Raw genomic sequence first — 21635 nt, 5'->3', positions numbered from 1 at the left:
TAAAAAGGTTGGATACAAAAATACAGAAGGATTTAGTGAGCTTCCTTGTCATCATTTGTAGCAAAACAAAGACTATAGATACAGCTGGAGAAATCCTATAACATACAAAGGCAGAATCAGGTTGAGATTCCTGAGAGAAGCGGCCCGTTTTGTACAGTAACTCCACATCCACTGTCCACACTGAGCAGAGGAAGGACCTCTGGGGCTGGGATACAGCCCCATCACACGTGCCTCAGGAGAACACCATTCCTGGGGCAGCTCTCCCTAATTACCCTCTTGTTGCTCCAGCCTCCTTTCCCCCTGCACGTCCTCTGCAGTGCAGGAGCTGGTGGCAGCAGGTACAGCATGGGGGCACTGGTGGTGCTAGGTGAGGAATCGACATTGTGCAGCTTGGAATAGGAGACTGAACTGCATTTCTCTGTTGAGTTCTCTTCATATACAGAGACAACAGAAGGACAGTAGTTTGAGGAACACAAAAAGTGCATGTGAGTCCTGTGTTCAGCAGTAGCAGTCATTTTTCTCCTTCTTAGTAGCTGGTGCAGTGCTGTGGTTTTGACTTTCAGCCTGGGAACAACGCTGATAACACTGATGTTTTTAGTTGTTGCTCAGTAATGTTTACTCTGACCAAGGACTTTCTGAGTCTCATGCTCTGTCAGGGAGGAAGGGAAACTGAGAGGAAGCAGAGACAGGACACCTGACCCAAACTAGCCAAAGAGGTATTCCATACCATAGCACGTCATGCCTGGGGAGGTAACTGGGAGTTACCCAGAAGGGCTCGCTCTTCTGGGTCAGGCTCCTTTCGGCAGGTGGTATCATATTCTCTTCCCTTGTTATTTCCCTTATCATTATTATTACTGGTGGTAGCAGCAGTGGTTTGTGTTATACCTTAGTTACTGGACTGTTCTTATCTCAACCTGTGGGAGTTACATTCTTTCCATTCTCCTCCCCATCCCTCCGGGAGCGGGGGGGGGGGGGGGGAAGGGAAGAAATAGGCAGGGGGTGTGAGGGAGAGACTGCGTGGTTGGGTTTAAACCAGGCCAATGTGTCAAACCAAGAGATTAAAATGACAAGTCTTACAAGAGATCCCTCACCTTTATTTTTCCTGGTTTGAAGTGTCTGAAACACACTTCTGAAAACAAAAGAAAAGCACAGGATGAGTTGGTCAAGGAAACATGTGCTTCACTTCCTACTATCTTCTACAGCATATTTCAGTGGCAGCCAACTCCTGGCTAGAAGCTAGCTGTGGCTGGTGGAGTGTGTAAGAACGGGTCCTGCCTCTGGACCTGGCAAGCCATGATGGTAAGTGTGTTCCATTGGGAAAATGGGCTGAGCTCCTTGCAGGTCGCATGTGAGCCAGGGAAGAAGTTGCTGGTTCCATGTCCTGGCAAGGGATTTGGGAGAGGTTGCCAAGGGGCAAGGGAGAAGCTGGCAGGTGATTTGCCAAGAACTGGGGAAACGATAAGAGAATACACACGGGGGCTGGCATGGAGGACAGAAAGCCTGGTCTCCCCTGACCTCCACATCATAGACCCGTCAGGAACAGCCCTTAATGCATTTAACAGTGGCTGCTGTGCATTGAGCTGTCCTGCTCACAGGTGGGGGAAACCAGGCTGACTGCCCCCAGCATTGCTCACCAGCTGCTTTCCTCCAAGATGAGACCCGTGCACAGCTCAGAAGTGGCTGCTGCACACACGAGCATAGACATGGCCACTGGGTCTTTCAGAGCTACCCATGGAGCTGAGCACACCAGGGAACTTTCCTCTCAAACAAAAGGACAGATTCACACCTCTGTCTCTCCCAGAAATACTCCTTGCATGGCTTTCTTCAGGAACTACCCAGGCAGGTGGGCAGAAAATGGTGTACGTAGGAGGGCAGGTGACATTTCTCCCAAGTATGTATCCACACCAACCTCTGTTTGTTTTGTGCAATAGGGAGATTATTCCAGCATCAGAGTTCATAAGGATTAATTCTAAGAAAGGTTAATACATGAATACATTAATGCTAGTTCTCACCCTCCTGCAGTTGCTAGAGTTGAACTGCTAATATTTATTTTGACGTAAGCTGCACATACATTCAAAGCACCAACCATAACTACATCATTCAGACGTCCCAAACCTCAGGGGATTTCACTTCCCCTCCTGTCCTGCAAAGGGCAGTTTGTGTGCTGAGGGCTTCCTCTTGCTGCTGGGGCATTCCATGCCGTAAAGTTTACACTGAGATCATTAAAGATACAGAAGGGACCTTGTTAAGGCTGAAGCAGCACGAGTCATTCCACACCACACAAACACGGATTCTCTCACTCCGCCTGGCACCCACAGACCAAGGAGCAGCAGAGCCGGGCATGCACGAATGCCGCTGCTCAAGGCAACCCGAGCTCCCAAAGGCAGGAGGAAGAGGGCGCTGCTCTTCTTCACATCAGTCCTATGGCAGTCCAGCAGGAACTGCTAACAAGGAACAGAGAGCCTGTCGCTGCTCCCCGGCAAGCACGGGGCTGGTGGCATGAGGCTGGCTCTGAGAGGTAGGCGAGGGCAGGGAGACCTTGGAGACGAAACCTCGCAGCTGGGTTCCGCACTGAAAACGATCACATTTACACCCATGCAATGCGGTTGGGATGCCCGGCTCATCCTAGTCGATGAAAGATGCTGTGCAATAGGTAGATTCAGCCTCTTCGCAGACCCAGCTCAGAGCACTTGGACAAAATAGAACTTGTCAACTGTAAAACCAGAGCTTCAGCAGCAACGGCAGGGCACGCTGGGCTGAAGAGTGTGTTACTTTGATCCTCGTGAGGGATACCCAGATGGAAGCAGCAAAGAGAAATGGAGAGCTGCTACTGCACAAGCTTTAGCTGGAGAAGTCAGCCCACCGGGCTGCTGCACAGCTTTGCTTTCCTGTTGGCTGCTTGAGATAGTTCACAGCCGTCCCTGACAAAGCGGTTATGGACTCATCACACTAAGGGAGCCAGGAGATGCTTTGACTGTTGCTAGCCACTGGACTAATGCCACCTAAAAAGGAGAGTAACCAAGACATCGATAAAGTACCATTGCAAGAGCAGGAACAGCACTGAATTTGCTCCAGCAGAGATTTGCCATTGTTTTCACACCCCACACATTTGCTTCGCCTGGTCAGCAATTTTCTCACTTTCTTCAGCATAAGGGACAAAGGCTCTGCACAGTACCCATCACAGAGACCCAGTTGTGCTAGCAGACAGCAAGTTTTCAGCGTTGTTTGGACACAAAGGAGTCCATTCTTAGTCTAAATACTGCAATATAACAATCCATTTCTGTCCACCAATGCAGTGAAGTACCTGCTTAAATACTTTGCTGAAGAAGGACTGCAAGCAAATGGCTCTCTGGGCAAAACTCTTCCTTTCCAGCATGGCAACAAGTCACTTCTTACTACACAAAACAGCAGTATGCACACAAAATTGCATGGAATATTTGTTAGGGCAACAGTAATGAAGCAAAGCCTTTTCAATGCTTAATGTATACATCACCCTGGGAAACTCAGGAGATCTGTGGTTGCTTTTAGATCTGTGTGGCTAACTAATTATAAGGCAGCTGGCCAAATTCTTCCTTGAGTCAACACCTTGAACATTAGTGGAGATGCAGCTGAGATACCTGATACCCAGAATGACATCCAAGCCTGGCTACACTCATGGAAGTAGTTTACTAACCTGATTCTAACTTGGCAGCAAGGTGTTTTAAATATTTACCCATCAATTGCATGGAGCAACAGGTTGTCATTTTCCCCCTCATACTTCCCTTTCAAACAAATACATTATCCTCAGAAACATCTGGTGCCACGGGCAGGTGCCCACAATGGGCCGGGAAAAGGTCACATCACATTAATTTTCCACTGGGATATAAAAAGTGCCTCACTCTCTGTTAGCCAAGGTGGTTATGTCCAGGTTGTGTTCCCACACCCCCGTGTCTTCATCATTGTGAAAGGCACATTGGCTCCAGGATAAATACTGAAGTGTCCAGGGTCAGTGAAGCACAGGTATTTGAAAGCTCCTGCCACAGGGGAGGGGGGAACTCTTGGTCCTGAAAGGAGTTCCACAAACCTGTTAACAGCTCTAAGCCTTCCCTTGCTCTCTGGCTAGAGAACTTTCCTCTGCCCAAGTCTAAACCTGCTGCAAAGGCATTCCAGATGCTTGGGAGTGGTACAATTCCTAAATAGCAGGAATTTGGGAGAGGGAGGGGGATCTCCTTAGGCAAGCTGTGTGAAATTTACCTTCCAGAGAATATAAACCTCAAAACGTAATTTGAAACTGAGGAAAAATAAATAAGAAAAAGGGTTGAAGGATTGCTTTGTTTCTGGAACAGGACTAGTACAGGTCATGCTGAAGCAGTACTGCCTTTTGAAAGGTTCCAGTTTACATACGTGGCATACCCAGTATACCAGGTGATGATGACAAAGATGGAAGTGATGAAGTAAGCGAGTTAAACAGAACTGGAATTCCCCAGCTCTTCTGCACAAGCCCTGAGAACAGGTGCTTGCTTCAACCCATGCCAATGTGGGATTCACCACAGAACAACATTCTTACCATACTTTTCAAAAGACTGACTGTGAACCTCTTCTGCTTCTGTCAGCTGAAGGAGTACTCACAGAGGGGTTTCATTTACAACTATTTCCACCTTCTTACAGAGCTCAGATCTAAGCTTTGCACCCCTCTCTCAGAGGAGAGACAGAGGGGGTAGGCTGCTTTGTACGGGTTCTTTATCAAGCCTGGAATTGCTCTGGTTTCCCAACAAACCAGTGTTCAAGGAACTTATAATTCAAATGCTTTAAGTTAATATATATAAAATTCTGGAACTTAAAGCATCCAAATCCTGAATTCATCAAATAGATCTAAATATCTTTATTTTGGGACTTTAAATCTGAGCCTCAGATATTTTACAGCTTCCATTTAAGATAAAAACCTAATTTACACCAACATTAGAGAGGAGTCACGACAGTGTTAGTCAAACATGGGAACTCCCACCTCTGTGGAGCTCTTATGTTTATTTCATGAAGCCAAGACTCCAATACTCTCAAGTGCTTCAAGTATAAGTGAGCTACCGTTGTACCCCCGTCCACACGGCACATACACAACTGCAGCAACTCGTAATGGGTGAGATTGAGTGAGCCATGTTACTGGATACTCAGTGCCAATATTTGCTAACACACAGGATCATCAACAGTACTTCAATGTAACTCTCCTAACACAGGGGTTGTGTTTGCCGTGTTGTGGTTTGGTTAAACATCTCCACCTTCAAGTCTAGTCAACTTTATCTCATGCTATGTCTGAAAAGGAAGCCAGCTGCCCCAGGAGAGTGGGAGCATGTGCACTGCGGCTGTGAACTACGAGACACATGGTGCTATTGATAACTGGTGCTTTGAGGTGTTTCTGCCCTACCTTGGGTGTAATTTACAGCAAGACCATCTGTCCAACCACTGACAGGAGTCAAGCTGTGATCGAGTGGAACAACCTCCCCTGAAATGAGGGAGGAAATCAGGAGCTGATTATACACACAATTTTATTTCCAAAGACAAATATTCAGAGTCCGCTATTGACATCTCTTAGAATTGAGTCATGAGACGGATGGGGTCAGGCAGAGTGCCAGAATCAATCACTCTTCTTAGAAGTAAACAACAGCAACTGAATTTAGACATTCACAGCCCATTTCCTCCAGCTTCCTTTGAGGTTTAGTCTGCCTGGAAATCAACAACTGGCAGCCAGCACGTTCCCTTGCTTGTAATTTGGAAAAGGTTGATCAGAGGCAGTGGTTACAACCAAGAGCTGCTAAACGAAAGAAAAACCTGGATTGTGTATTTGGGCTAATGGTACTAATGCCCTTAGGAAAGCTGCCTGGAGCTCCTGTTACAGCTACCCAGAAGAATATTTCCCTCCTTGGCACATGTGTCCTTGTAGAGAGTTGCCAGGGGACTCGAAATACTCCTTCAGATACCACCAAAGCTGCTGAAGCCAGCCCAAGATGAGCTTCCTGGGTACATTCACATGTCTGGGCAGGAAGACAGAAGCACACCATGAACCACGGAGTTAACGAGGCTCCCAGGTTTCAGCCGACTGTTTTAGGCCTGCTGCTACTTAAGACCTAACCCAAACCCTGTTTGTCAGTACCGGTTTTAATACGGCTTCTTTATTTCTTAGGGCCACATGCTGCCCTCTTGTGGGGAGCCCTGTGGATGGTGCCCCGCTGCCTTGCGCAGCCCCGAGCCCTGTGGCACAGCCAGTATGAACAGGGCAGGTAGCACAGGTTGATGCACTCTACCAACATCCCCAGGATCACATAAGCAACCACAACCTCATTATCACAGATCCGCAGATCCTCAAAAATCTCCTTATTTGAGCCTCTCTGCAATATGCCAGACAAGAAGGGATCCTGAGAGGTGTCTGAGGGAGGGACAAGGCTCTGGCATTTTACGTGAAGGTGTGCCAGAGCATGTGTCCACAGCATCCCTGAGCCACAGCATCTTCTGCATCTAATTCTACTTCTCCATTACTGCATGCAGAAATACACTTCTGGGGCAGAGTGCTGTGGCCTTTGTTACCCACTCCAAGAGCAAATGGTCAAATTGGACATATGTCCTATACACAGCTGGGACAGGTATTTGCAATGTGCTTATTTCAGCACTGCTGCATCAACCTCACACCACAGGCAGTGGCTTCAGAGACTTTCTGGACTAGCCGAGGAAGACAGCAATGCCTGCAGTGTTGAGTGTTCAGTTCCTAGAGCAAAGCTTCCTTCTTCCACTGAATGAAGTTGCTGTTCTCAGCATGGATGAGCCTTTTCAGGGCTTTACTTTCGTAAGTTTGCTGAGAGAATTAGCGCCTACGGGAGCCAGGGCGTGACAGTTATGCTATGTAAGCCAGACAGGCCCCCTGAGCACTTTCCTGCCAGTCCTGTTTTTAATAGCCGCTGTTTCTCAGCTCTCCCATACAGCCCCTCACACCAGCACTGCATCAGTAACAGCAAACTGGGGGCCACCCAAATTCATGAGCAGGGCTGTGTCACACACAGGACTGTCTGCTGGACACAGAGATGCTGAATTCTCAGTTTTCTGGAGTGCTTTCTTAATTTCCACATTAAAACCCAGAAACATCATGATCTCCTCTCCTGCCCTAAGCTGCTATCCATGGCTGGGGTTTACCCCAGGCAGCACCTCCAGAAGCCAGCAGAGCTGTCATTTTGCAACACAGCTTTTAACCAGTGACGGGACATGTGTAGCTACAGGGCCTGGTCACAGAGAGGATGCAAGACAGAGGCTATCACAGTGACTCGCAACTCCTGACCTCTGGCTCCAAATCCAGAGCATACGCACACACACACACACACACACATACATACATGTGTATTTAACATACCTCTACACCTCTCCATCTCCTGAACTTATTTCCAGAGAAGAGATTCTCTGTCCAACTCACATCAAGGCTCCTTGCTTTTGGAATTTTGTTCCATTTCTTCTAGCACAGCAAGTAGGAAAGAATGCACAAGCAACATATTCATGCTACCACTGCTATATTAGATTTGGGCAAAAATGACAAAGCTTTCTCTAAAGCTAGTCAACCATAAACTTGCTTGGTATGTAAGTGTTTCATGGATGTTTGTAGTGCTGTTGGTATAACATGAACGGTTGAACTACTAAACAACAAATTGCATCTCAAGTGACCACCTGAGAATATTTCAGCTTCCCATGCATCTTTTTCTGTCCTTAAAACTATGAACCCTTTATTTCCTCATCCCATAATCATCACAGATAGGAAACTTCATGGCACATGATTAGTATCCAGGTTTGAAAGCCTATATTGCCTACTGAATAAACTTCCCAGTGAAAAAAAGGCTTTGGTTGCATTGGATCGATCAGTGTGAGGGTGTTTCCTTAATGAATTTCAAATTTATAGACATGTTCAATATGGAAAAAAAAAGATTTCAAGGTCACCTTTTCTGACCTATTTCTTTTACTGTGTGCTGAACAGGCTATACTTCACAGCCTTCAGAAAACATTATTACTCTCCCAAATTTGTTTAATCAGAACAAAGGTGTACTAACATTTAAACAAAGATTTTTTCCTTTTTTTCTACACTTAAAGTGGTTTTAAAAAATAGTTTAAAAAAAGCAACATGCAGAAAGTCACACGTAATTCATACTGACTTGGTGAGAAACCAGATGGATTGACATTTTGAGAGTTGAATCTGTCCCTTGAATAGTCTGACTCCTTCTGGTCTTCCCACAGGTGCGATATCTGCATCACTGCTCACAGTGATGTTCTACAATGACAGCAGAATATATGTTGTGGAAAGCAGAGCTCCAGAACAGAGAGTTCTGGAACAGAGCCTGTGAGCAAAAGAATTGTTCAAAGGAAATGGGCAGTAACAAGCTGTGTTGTAGGACAGGTTGGTTTCAGGGATGCATAGAAACACACCTACTTGTACCAGCTCTAAATGTGGTGTAAGTTCTTTAAGAAGCGCTTGCTTCTCCAGCAGAAGCCTTCCACACAGTTTAAATGGAGCAGAATTAAAAGGAAGATAAAAAGTATATTTCAGTTGTGTCAGGTTTCACCTTCAGCATCTAATACATTTACAGGATGTCATCTATATGCACGATAGAAAAAGCACTAGCATGTAAGTTTATTTAACTGAGAAATATTTGCAGGCCACTATCCTTGCATTCTGTTACCAAGGATTATTGTAACACCATTCCTTCCTGCTTACCCACATCAGACCTTTTCCAGTTCCTTGGATTTAAATAAGCTTCAAGTCTTGCTCTTTATATTCTGTTATTACTTATTTCTGTTATGTAAACACCCAGGGGTCCCAATCAGCATTTCAGCTCCCACTGCTCTGGGAGTTCACCAGACATTTCACATTGACATTCCCTATCCTGGAGGGTATATTAGCGTTCATGTGTCCATCACTGCAATCTAGCAGGTGGCAGTAGTTACAATGACAGAAAGAATATCTGAATAACACAGTTTACTCCTGTGATTAGCCTGTAATCATAATAGTTTTCTATGACCCCTATATTTCTGTATGTCATTTACTTTGCTGTCTTTTACATATACACTAATGTCAGCTTTCTACAGCTAACAGCTGAATTATACACTTGTATCTTACAAAAGTGCCCCCAAATGAACCTGGATGGCTACATTCAGTTTAATGCAAATCAGTCCTTGCCACTGTGATCAATGCAAGCTAAAGGGCAAACAAACATCTGAATAAAATTAAGGAGAAAATATCGTGATTACTTTTATGAAAGTACAATTCATAATCTCAATGTAAAGCACAGAAACAAATGCAGAAAAACTATTAAAACTATTGTAGATTAATTAATTTATCATTTCCTGTGACTTTTTTAATTCTAAGAAATTAAATCAGTGGATTTAATGAAAAGCTCTGATGAAACTGTGGTGTAATCTTCAAAATATTCTGGGAGTTTGTGTCTTAACACAGCTTTTCACCCTGTTTTGGTTTGGTTTCATTATTATTTGTTAAGTTTAATCAAGGGGGGGGGTTGGGAGGGTGGTTTTTTTTCAATTTTTGTAGAAAAAGAACAGATGAATACACCAACTAATAAAATACTTTGGAGTTACTTTGTGCAGTTTATTCTGCCTTCATAGAGCTGGTTACAACAGGCCACTTGAGTCCAGTTCATCATACAGGAGACATTTTTAGCATAATTGTTAGAAATGGTACCAGGATAATTCTAGTATTACACTAACCAGAAATATGTGCACCACTAAACGTAGAAAGAACTGTATCTTTATGGGTATAGATGCAGGCTAATAATATACTACATGAAACAGTAAGCAGATGTTCCTAAGATAGATAGTCTATCTGATGCGCAATAACTTGCTGCACAACCGTGCATTTTGACACAAACTATCATTTAGGACAGCAAAGACAATTAAAGTATTACTCAAGGTTTTCATGCAACTAAAAATTCACTGGTTTATTTCTGTTATTAAAAGTAACAGTCTGAAACGTTTTACATTAATTTACATTATGAAAAAAGATCCTTATGCTTATCTCACATGGGTGACATTAAGTTACCCAGTTAACACTAACTCTTATTTCAAAAGTTAAATCCGGTTTTATAAGGTTAAACATTTTTTGAATCATTTGTTGCCAAAAAAAATAACATCAGTCTACAACCACACAGAAAGTAGAAATTCACATTTCTACCGAGCCACTACCATCGCTAGGAAGATACAATGCCAAGTGTTACAGCATTCTGCAACAGGTATCACTTCTCCCAACATTTAAGATGGCAAAAATTCCCTCTTCACTTCTTACTGCACACACAGGATCGACAGTAAAAGGGGAAATTTTGATTCATAATGTTAGATCAAGGGAAAGAGAAGCGCTTCTGAATCATTTACTTTCTATATAGAAAACGAACAGGGCTGTGGAGCAAGGATTCTTCAAGAAAGAGCAGGTTTTTCTCCTCAGCCTTATACTGTACACCACACTGAGACACAGACAATGAAAATGTCCTGCGCACAAAGGGGGTATGGAGATGCAATACTGAGACCACTGTACAGACTGAAGGCATGACACTGGTCCCAGAGCAGCTGTGCAGAGCTGGAACAGTGCTACTACAAGATGAGGTGCAGTGCAACAAACACGGAGTTCAAGTCAGTAACTCATGCACAAAGCAAGAAAGCCCAATTTCACAAAATCAAAATAAATGTATGTTTCACAGCTTTTGTTTTCTTGAACCCTTGTTGAAACCAATCACCCCAATTTGTGTGTCATTCAGCGACATAAAACAGAAGTGTTCAGATCTGTAGCCTGCTTGGGAGGGAACACAGCAAAAACTGGCTTGCTTCCCTGGGCAGAGAGCACACAGACCACAGCAAAGCCACTCTGCTGCACTTGGCCCAGGAGCTGGCACACCACGGTCCTCTCCTCCCAGTGCCCCACCAGCAGAACCTATGCACTCAGAGCAGAAATGCAGCATCTCACCATTTCAAAATGCTCCATTGCCACATAGAGAAGGTTGGTGGGTCACTGCAATTCACTGACACACTGCAGCTGGCACGAGAAGCCACAAAGAGCAGAGAGGTAGGGGCTGCTAAGACAGAGGGAAACTATCTTGAAATACCTTCCTGAGATCTCACCACCACAATACACTTCTCCACAGACACAGCAACTTTTCTCAACACCCTTCCTCTTGTTTCAGCATTCCTTAGCCATTCCTCTCACCAGTCACACTGCCCCATACCTTCTTTTAGATAACCCCTGTCCTCCCTCCCCATGATGGCAGCAGGGACCTTGTCCAGGATGAAACACACCAGGCAGGAACACACAAGGACTTGTGTTCCTTCCCTTGCATTCTACTAGTTCACCCCTTGCCTCCCTTCTTTTGCCCAAGCCATTTGGCCCCCTCTACTACAGGCTTGGCAGCCCTAGCCCTGGAATGGGTGCTCACCACCCTGTCACACAAACCCACAAGCAGCTCTTGAGCTGGAGCAGGAGCCCCAAAGCAGCCAGCTAGGACACAGCTCACCCTCTTGGCAGCAACACAAGACATTTCCCTTCTCCACCCACAGCATGGCAATTCTTTCAGGGCAGTAGCAAAAGAAATACAGCATCACACGAACCCCATCCTGAGGAGCTATGCTCCCCAGCTGTAGCCTGTGGCCACTGCCCCTTCTCATCACAGCATGATTAAGACATGTCCTTACCACATGACAGGTTGCACTTCCACACATGCCACAGAATAGGGCTACCATGCCACAATAGTTCAGCAAGGCTGCATTTGGTAGTATTAGTTTGCTCCAAACATTATCAGAGAAGAGATTCAGACCCTGGCTCTTGATGAGGGTTTCATCTGTCACAATGTGGGCAAAGTATTATTCACGTAGAACAGTTAAATACCACATACTAATGCAATGAAACCCAGGGAGATCTGAAAGGGAGCATTTGTCCTGGCTACACCATGAAATTTCAGTACCTTTCCTAAGGGGGCACAGAGAGGAAGTTTGGTACCCACTGGCACTGCCAGTGACTAAAAGGCAGAAGTCATTAGTCCATTTCCAAATAAGGAGGATTGAAGCCATCTGCCTTCAAATAGAAGGCCCAGAAGGTACATTACACCAAGGAAATGGTTTGCATGGCCAGAAACCAGTGATGTAATTGAAGTGTGGACAGAAAAGCACTGAGACAATATTTTGATCAACATAGTTCTCTCTATGGGCCCTTTCAGTATAGCCTTCTGTCACATAAAACACAACCTGAGGAAAACAACACAGAGCTTGGGAATCTTGAATAGCATTTTGCCATAGATCACTTTGTGGCCACAGTCTGGCTGAGGAATACCTTTGTACAGCTATTTCTCTCCAGCAAGACAAGGAAAGCAGTCTTTCTCTGCTCCGCAAGGTCATTGCAAGGTGCTCAGACAAGATAAGGAACATAAGGATTGAGACTTATACAAGAACCTTATACAAGTTTAAACAGTGATGTACAAAAGCATAACCTATTCAAAGCCTGCATCTAAAATGGGGCTTGTGTGTTCACCTGCAAATGCTCAGAGGACAGATTTTTATACTACTTGAAAAAGCCAATGCCTCGTGTTGTCCCAGGCCTGTGCACAAGGAGAGCATTGGGATTTAGCAAAGAATCTGTTCTGCTGTAACATCTGCAGCCAGCCCAAAATGGAAGTGTCCAGCAGGTCAGGGTCTATTTTCCATTACTTTGGTGCCCTGGTTTTATTCTGGTATCACTCTGTTTACACCAACAGACCACCAGAATGAACACAGTTTTATCCAGACCCAGAGCATTCAAGCTAATATTCAACCCTTTGCTTATTCCTCCATTTGCCTCATACAATATATAGTTCAGAGAAAAATTATACCTTGCGCACTTCTTGGACTCACTGGTTTGGACTAAAACTATTCCAATCTTAGCTCTGAATTTCCTTTGTAGCAAAAAATTAAGAGAGACATTGATCTTGTTCTCACTTTCAGCAAGACCAAACATGAACACAGCTTTGTTGAGGTAACATGCATTAATGGCAGCTCAGGAGTTCATTCCAAACCACACTACTTAGGCTGTTTGTCCACATTAGCTGTTAGAGTTACTGATAAAGCAATAGGGCAGAAATCGATGAACTTCTGCTTGACACCATTTAGTTACAGAAATGATGGACAGTCTCTAATTCAGAGACCCATGAAGCATCCTTGGTACCCAAAAGGTATTACCTGGAAAGGAATCAAAACCGTGTTCAACAAAATATTTGTATTAGCTGAGAAAGCCAAACTCTGCCAAGAACGGAGCTGGCAAGCTTCCCTGGAGGTCCTCTGCCAGTGTGTAAAACACAGAAAGCAGCCCCACCTACCACAACCCCTCTGTGCATGCCCAGGGCTGGTTAGTTTTCTAAGTACGGTGCCAACTATTTGTAAGGCCTCAAAAATCTGGAAACTTTGGAGCGCAGCAGCCTAATGAAGGATCTTGGGAACATCTCTCTTGACTCTTGGGCTGTGTACTTGAAGTAGTTCTGTGGATGTGCCAACACATCAAACAGTGCTTTTATCAGTTTCTTGTCCTAGAAAAGGGAAAGCAGATTTTACAGTGATTCCACAGTGGAGCTAGGGTCGGTATTACCAAATCTTCATGTATGATTAAGTAATGAAATATTATGGGCATTTTAATTTTCGAGTACTAATGTTTCTGAGGCTCAGAAACTACTGGAGCAAGGCTGACATTCAAACCACAGGGAAGTCACTGGAGTTTCACATTTATTATTACCAGCACCAGGGTTATTTCCATCCTCACACTTAAAACAACAACAAGCAAACAACAAAATAGACAAAGAAAAAACAAACAAAACCCCAACCAACCAAACAATCACAAACACTGGATCTGACATCCAGCACAAGAAAGGTTTACTTGGGAACTTGCCCAAACAACTGTCACCTCAGCAAGTGTCAAAGAAAGGAAATCCATAAAGAGATGGTTTTTTGTCCAGGGAGAAAAAGCCCTTACTAATTTACAGGCTACAGGGAACAGTGTTTCTCCAAGAGATTAAGTCCCATGCCCCTCAGTTTGCTCCACCCATTCTTTCAGCACAGCATATGTGATGCTTGAGGGGATATCTTCCCCTTGGATTTCCCTTGTAGGTCTGATCCACCTTTATTTTCCCAAGCAAAGGGTCACCCCATTGATTCACCCCACTTCCTTGAAGTGGCATGTGTCTAGTGCACCAAGGAACAGATCTGATGCAAAGCAGGAAGGAAATTCACTGGCATAAAAGTGTCACTTTCAATCAAAACCAGCATGTTTAGTAGAAGCAATATACCTTAAGTATTTCTTGATGATTTTCAGATGCATAAAGTCTGCCATCCCGAACAATGTCTTCTATTAGTTCTTGGTAATCCTCTATGGGGAATGTACACAAGAGAGTAATTTGCAGATTCACTCTGGTTACACATGTAAGCCCTACCTCCAAAAGAATCAGTGCTACTTGACCCTCACATTAGTAGTTAGAACATATTCCAAATGTTCTTCTGTAAATAACCTACAAATACTGTTTACTATGAAAAGAGTGTACTCTGCTCAGCTGCTCAGCATCGATCTGTCAAAAGCAAAAGAACCCATAATGCGCTCAGGACTGTAGTGCACATTGTAACCAAGTAGCCTGCTTCAAACCAACTGCATTGCAGAAACTTATCTGTAAGTACACACAACCTGGTATCGGCTTCTTTTTTCTTTTTACAGTAAGAAGGGAAAATAAAAACCCAAATGGTAAGAGGAAACTTTCTTAAAAGGCAACACCCCTGATCAGTCAAAGCTTGAAATGCTTCAAAATGAGAGGTTTCCCCTAAAAAATTAATTATCCATTGCTGACGAAATCCTGGAGACCACGAGTCTGCAAGGATGAGTCCTTCACAATCAACCCAGTGTGAACATGAATGTGCATTATCGTTTTCGTATCGCTTATGCTGAAGTGCAAAGCCTCAGCTCCAGTTTCACTCCTGGTGACTCTGACAAGGATACAGTGAAATGCTTGCCCCTCAGGTTTCTTTTCAATGTAGACATTTTAGTATCTGGTACTAGACTACAGATGGTAGCAACAACATGATAAATCTGAGGCACTTGGACTTTGCCCAGTTCCTAACTGGGGGTGCACTGCAATCCAGAACTGGGAAGGCACAGAAATGCAGGTCAGAGCCCAGAATCCCAGCTCTTTGTTTAGGTCTGTGGAAGACTACAAAAACAGTGGCACTTAAGACTGCAGTGCAAAGCAGAATTCCTTAAACCAACCTTAAATAAGAACAGCTACTGGAAGTAGTCTCATAGCAACATTGCTGAGAGCACTCGGTAACCCTGAGGCTTAGCAGGGTCAAGGAACTCATCAAGGAGTTCTGCACCGCTGCAGCTGCACTAGTCCACCTTGGCTTAGCTGCTCACATCTGCTTACCGTCATATGTTACATAAGGAACTTGGAATCCTTTGGCACTGTTTCCTTCATTCGACTTGAACTGGATCCACAACTTCTTAGACCTAGAAGTGAAAGCTATAGGGCGCTCATAGGTTTGACAGGTTTCATACGTGGTTACAGAGTTGGAAGAAGCTTTCAAAGAAAACACACAATAGGCAGTTATCTGACAATGCTTCATACTAATGCACAATTAGAAAATAGGTTAAGCTATCATAACAAATGCTTTCTGGTGTTAAGAAAACTTGAAATGTGGCAGGCCATTAGCGGATGGTCAAGGTTAAGGAATATTCTCCCTTTTCCTAAAAAAAACCCCAAACAACAAAAAAGCCCACAATCGACTGTTTAAGGGATATGCCTATACCAGAAACTGAAGCTGTTTATTCACCAGCCACCTGTAGGGACTAGCAAGCACCTCCTCTTTCCTAACCCAGGCTAGAATTGCTTAGCATAATTCATATCTAGATAGCTTGAACCATCCACCCCTTCCTAACAGTATTCCTCTCAGAGTTCACTGACACATCATAACCTTGAACCCTAGTTTTACCTGAACCTATGGAGCAATGTCACCAAATAGGATTTCTCAATTTGTCATTTAAAGAAATTTCTACTCATAAGTAGAGGCCAGCCAGGCTACATTTCATTTATATAAATAGCAATGCATGTGAGAAACCTGTGGTGCACACCAAGATAGGTACCATATGCCTCAGCAGGTATTTCGGACTTACAGCTTTTCCGCATCACCAGGTAGTCTCCACACTCATCTTCTATTGGTAGAAATATTTCTGGAACCACAATCAGAATACGGCGCTTTGGTGGTGGGTTAATGTTCCAGGTACACTCAGTGTTTGCAGGGTAGTCCCCAGGATAGTTTGGTGATTCAATATATCCAGTGTAATCTCCCAGTTCACCTCCACACTGCCTATCTGAAAAAGCAATACAGTATGCAAGACTAGGCAAAGCAAGGTCATACTGCAGTTCTCTCTACAATCACTGTCAGAAAACAGGACATGGGTGACAGACACAAAAACTTTTCTGTCTGCACCTGATGCAGGTACAGTTCCCTTTGCCAGCTTCATTTCACACTGCTGCCTGCATCTACCTTTGTGTTTTAATCATCACTGAGACATAAAACATAGACCAGTCACTGTTAACACAGCAGGTGCTATCAACCAACTCACAGCCATGTGGCAAGGCACTTGTAAGAGGACAAAGAAATGGTACAGCAAGGATATTCCACTTGCTAGCATCAGACAGAACATCTTTATGGAAGTATCAGCTGAAGTCTAACTGAGGCACTCCGCTCAGGCACCATGCTTGCAGCAGCATGAAACAGAGAGTACAGATGGCCCTTTCTCTGCACAGATTAGCACTGCTGGCAGTAAGAGAGGGTGAACCCCAGTGCAGGGTGTTTTGCCTGTGCTTCCTAGCAGTCCATGGCCACAAGCACATTACAGCACCATAACAGTGATGTGCGGGTATGACATGCCCAGGGAACAGATGCTTTAAGTGTGATATGTATCTGTGTGTATATAAGTGGCTCCAGAGGTTCTTCTGAGGAATCATTTATCTGACCTCTGCTTTCCTTTTTTAATTTACCCTCAGCTACCTGCACTACAGTTACCATAATCTGTAACAGTGGTTTTGTAATTGCCTCTTTCAAAGGTTGTTATTCAGAAGAAAACTAGAGCTATTACATTTTTTGAGGCATCTCCCATTCTTTTTAATAGAAGGGAAAGAAATCAGAGTGCCAAGGAGACAAACTATCTGCTATATCATGGGATAAAAGATTTAATAGTAAGGTATAGAGTGGCCCAGCACCAACTTGCAAGACACAATCATCACTTACCTTAACAAGAATGATGGAACCAGTCTGCAGAAATGGTCTCTCATGGACCTCAGTAAGCCATGTGGGATGAGATGTAGGCAGGCAGCAAAAGAGGAGCAACACCACTGCCTTCTCTCCAAGCTCCCTGAAGCAAAGCTAAATTTTGACCTTAGGGCCATTCTGAATATTAATGGCCCAATATTTTTATTTGTAAGAGATCATCAAAACCATCTTGCTATACTTACTTTTACACTGTGTTATGTTTGTCGACCCATCAAAATCAGTAGTGGTGTTTCCAGGGCATGAAATGCAGTAATTTTGTCCAAACTCAGGCTGGTATGTTCCAACTGAGCAGCGAATACACCGATGAGTTGTGGTATTATAAAAATGGCCTGGTGAACACTGAACTGGATAGTAATTAAATATGCAGAATGGTTAAAAAATTGGCAGCAGCACATGAGATTTTGTGCATTTTTAAAGGACCTAGTATCATTTCAGTAACTGAAATGCCATATTCATAAACTATGAGGGTTATAAAGCAGAGCAACTGAACAGATTTTAGTTTGTCAGGTCACTTTGTGAAAGTTCAAAAGTCCCAAATGCAACACTGTAGAGTAGGTCTGTGTGAAAGCAGTAAGAAAATCATGCGCCACCATGATGTTGTAAGCAGGACACCAAGTAGCACAGTGTGTTACCAAGTGATCTTGTCACTGACATTTAACTTGAAATTATGTGGAAATGCATGTGGAAATACTAACTAAACTCTTCTTTCTCACCTGCTTATGCCAAGCAGCATGTGCGTTGCTGCTTCATCCTAGCATACCCTGGTGATGAGCTCACCACAAGCAGAGGTGAGAGACTCTGGCTTTCTGCAAGTGGCATATTGCATCAATATTAGTGACTAAACTGATATATTGCCTTCTTCTCTCGTGATCCCACACTGTCCTGCAACAACAGGCTGTGAGTCAGGGTACAGCCACCTCCACCAGATCCACTGCTACTTTATTTCATCATGTCATGCAAATCATCATGTTAGCTAGACATATAAGCTATAGCCCTCACAGGACTTGCTGAGAGTACCTCCTGCATCACCAGAGACCCCATTCTGACATACAAACTCTTTCATAAACATTACAGATTTTATGGAAGTTTTAGACATGATATGGACAGATATAGAAGAAAAAACTTTTCTAGCTGACCTGCAATCTTTTTTTCTACTTCTCTGCATACAGTCAGGATTTCTTTCTCTCAATACAATCTGAGACCCCAAACACTTTTACTTACATTTTTAATATGCTTAGCTATTATACATCTGAATCTCTGCCCATTGTCATCTGTACTGGAACCTTACAGAAAGCAGTCAAGAGTATCAGGTATATCTTTGCTCTTAACTCCATCACCACCTTGCTGCTTTTTCCTTGCCCTTTTCTTTGTAGGACTAAAATAAATTTAAATATTTTCCTATTCCTGTACCTCATTCGGCAAGTTTACCTCTGTCAGGTTAAACATCAGAATAATTTACTAACTTGTCTTTCAAATCCCATTGCACAGTCCATTTTTTCTATTCCTTTTAAGCTCTGCTTACTCCCACATAACCCTAGTCTTACTGAGCTTTGGAAGCTAGTTTAGCCTGGAGTCCTTCCCTACATGCTCCACCCCTAATCCAAATGCTTCAGATACAAATTCCAAATGATTCTTGCATCTGCGATTCCATGTCTCATGTGGCCTCTTATGCATGCAAATCCCTGAGCTCTTCATTCCAGTTAATACAAATAAATTCCTTTAATCTCCACTCTGTTTTGAAAACTCAACATTTATAGACCTGGTTTTATTTATGTTCTATAAAACCGAAATCAGTTCCTCTTATTTCGATCCAAGGTTTTTAACATGTTTTTTTTTAGTGCTTCAACTTTACAAAATTAAGCATGAAACAACAGCATTTTGTGGGTTCAGTTATTCTTCACTGAAGAAATCTATTAGCTATCACATTGTTAACAGTAATATTAATTCTTCAACCATACTTCAAAATTCTTCTATGTTGCAATTCTCAATAGTAAACATACCTTGACTGACACTAGAGAGATTTCTTAATCCAAACCACTACCAAATGTTTGCATCAGGAATGGATTTCTATCCCTTATTTCTAAATTACAGCAGTAGATTTTCTATTAACATTTCTTATTCAGGTGACTTTTATGCAAGTCATGGGGTTTTACCCATGATTTAAGACACTGAGTAAACAGTTATACTGACCAACATTTCAACTCTCTCCATAGACACGTATTTTTAACAACATTTTCAAGGACAACTTCATAGCTGTCTTTCAGCTTTCTACATTTTAGGTAACTAAGATGGTAACAAAATTCTTTAATATTTAAAGATAGGGTCCCTACCTGATTTTCACTCCTGTGAGGAAAACCTTGGGAGCTGACCGCCTGTTAGCTCCGCTGTGATCAAATTTAGAGGGCTGTCTGAGGTACTGCATGGTTAACCTGAATGCTAGCTTTTTAGGTATATCCCAAAGCATCCAAGCCAGTTTCTCATTACGAACATGAAGAAACTATTTTCTTACTTATCCTCTAGAACTGCAATTCCCTCCTTCACATTTTCACATTGCTGCTGTGCCCAAACCCCAGATGTCAATACAACATATTGGTCTTGATTTTCATGGAGACTTCTTTTCTCCCTGCTGCTCCTTTATACGACTTCACAGAACAACGACTTCCCTGATCAACTTCAATGTATTTCTCAACCCCTTTTCAAGTCCTGTATGAAAATCAGTTATAAAAGGAATTGAGGCTTTATTGATTTTCCCTGCAGCCAGGCCAGGCCAGCCAACTATGAGACCCCTGGAAGGAGAGATCCTTGAAAAGAGGATGACCCTTCTTTGAATGCCCCACTTGTAGCAGCAGAAGTTACTTTTCCCTTGGAGCAACACAATTCACCAAATAAATCTTGACCTCACCTTTGGTCTCACAGTCCTGAAACAGAGATGCACTGCTGTGTCTTGTTGTTAGACCTCCTCCACAAGTAAAACAGGATACTCTTCCAGCTTCAGGCTGGTATGTTCCAAGGGGGCATGGCAGACAGGGTTTGAAGCCATCGGGAGAATATTCACCTGGTGAGCACTGATCTAGATGAGGAAGAATACACTTACTTTAACCTGTACATTATAGATGAAAGTACAATAGTGAGCCTTCACGTGACTTGAAACTCAAAGGTGAAACTGCTGTCCTCTTTACCTGGGAGTAGGAACCAGGATTTCAGAATTGAATGCTAGCAACAGATAGAATTTAATACATACAATGTACCCTGTAAAACTGAAACAGATACTGATATGCTCTGGTGTAGTGAGCTCTTCTGTGAGCTAGAATGGATTTCATGCTTTGTTTCTAGGCTATGCTGGACACTAGACCTGTTCAGTACTCTTTGTACATCTATACAGAGCAGTTATAGAGTGATTATCTCTTTTCTAGCTAATAAAACTCTTTATGAAATAATTAGTACTGAACCTAAGGTGCCAAAAATGTACTTCCAGATTTCTGTAAGTATTCTACTCTTAATATTATTGAATATTCATACTTCAAAACTCTTGGTGTTACTGAATTATGTGAAAACCTCAAGCGCAACAAGTAATCACGCAAATTCACTAAACTAAACGGTATGAGTGCCTCAGACTTTTAAAGCACAAACATTCTTCCTATTCCTCTGATACTGGTTCTTCGATAAGGATTATCTGTTCACTGAATAGTGCCTAAGTAGCACTAAGCCAATCCAACTAATTTTACCTAAACACACACCTCAATATTATCTAACAACTCCAGCAATATTTATGGGTAACTGAAAAATGCTGCTTTTCAAACTTTTCACAAAAGAACTGGTTCAGTGCCAGTTTTTAATAATTATCCTGCTCTAGAAAGGCACAAAACACTGTTGCAGTTGTTCAGCTGTGCTGAAAAATTCTGTCCTTTTAAAGACCTGTTACGATAATAAACTGTTAGTTTTAGTTTACAGCTCCAATAAATCACTCAGTGAATAGCTGTTTTGTTAGGAAGTTAAATTGGCCTTGGCTTCATTTCAGGATATATGACTAACAACAAGCAGGGCATTAACTACCGGTCATGATCAATGATGAAAAGCTTTGTTTATGGCTGATACACTGAGTAGAATAGTGAGTGTTCCCTCCTTAGCTTAAAAATAAAATACACCAGGTTAAGCAATGCTCCATAGCTTATCAATGAAAGCTAATGAGGAAGTCTTAGCTCTAGGTTCTAACTTTTTCCACCACACGTGACTTCAGTTTTCATAAGGACACACATTCATTTGCTCCCACACTTTTCAAGCCTTTCTTCACTTATAAACAT

General features: G+C 43.0%; 1 protein-coding gene across 1 annotated transcript in view; it reads right to left on the bottom strand.

Moving 5' to 3' along the window:
* Window positions 1–9583: 9583 nt before the first annotated feature.
* SCUBE2 (signal peptide, CUB domain and EGF like domain containing 2) overlaps window positions 9584–21635 on the bottom strand; it is a 43420-nt gene continuing 31368 nt past the window's right edge. Inside the window, exons 17-22 of the mRNA XM_034062282.1 lie at window positions 20237–20404; window positions 17517–17678; window positions 16172–16369; window positions 15426–15578; window positions 14304–14383; window positions 9584–13550 (exon numbers count right to left, since the gene is read on the bottom strand). Coding sequence (XP_033918173.1) covers window positions 13398–13550; window positions 14304–14383; window positions 15426–15578; window positions 16172–16369; window positions 17517–17678; window positions 20237–20404 — 914 coding nt within the window. The 3' untranslated portion in view covers window positions 9584–13397. The remainder of the gene's footprint in view (window positions 13551–14303; window positions 14384–15425; window positions 15579–16171; window positions 16370–17516; window positions 17679–20236; window positions 20405–21635) is intronic.

The sequence above is a fragment of the Melopsittacus undulatus genome, chromosome 4 (assembly GCF_012275295.1).
Source record: "Melopsittacus undulatus isolate bMelUnd1 chromosome 4, bMelUnd1.mat.Z, whole genome shotgun sequence".
In the NCBI taxonomy this organism is placed as follows: Eukaryota; Metazoa; Chordata; class Aves; order Psittaciformes; family Psittaculidae; genus Melopsittacus; species Melopsittacus undulatus.
The sequence above is the reverse complement of the archived record's forward strand: the minus strand, read 5'-3'. Positions and strand labels throughout refer to the sequence as shown.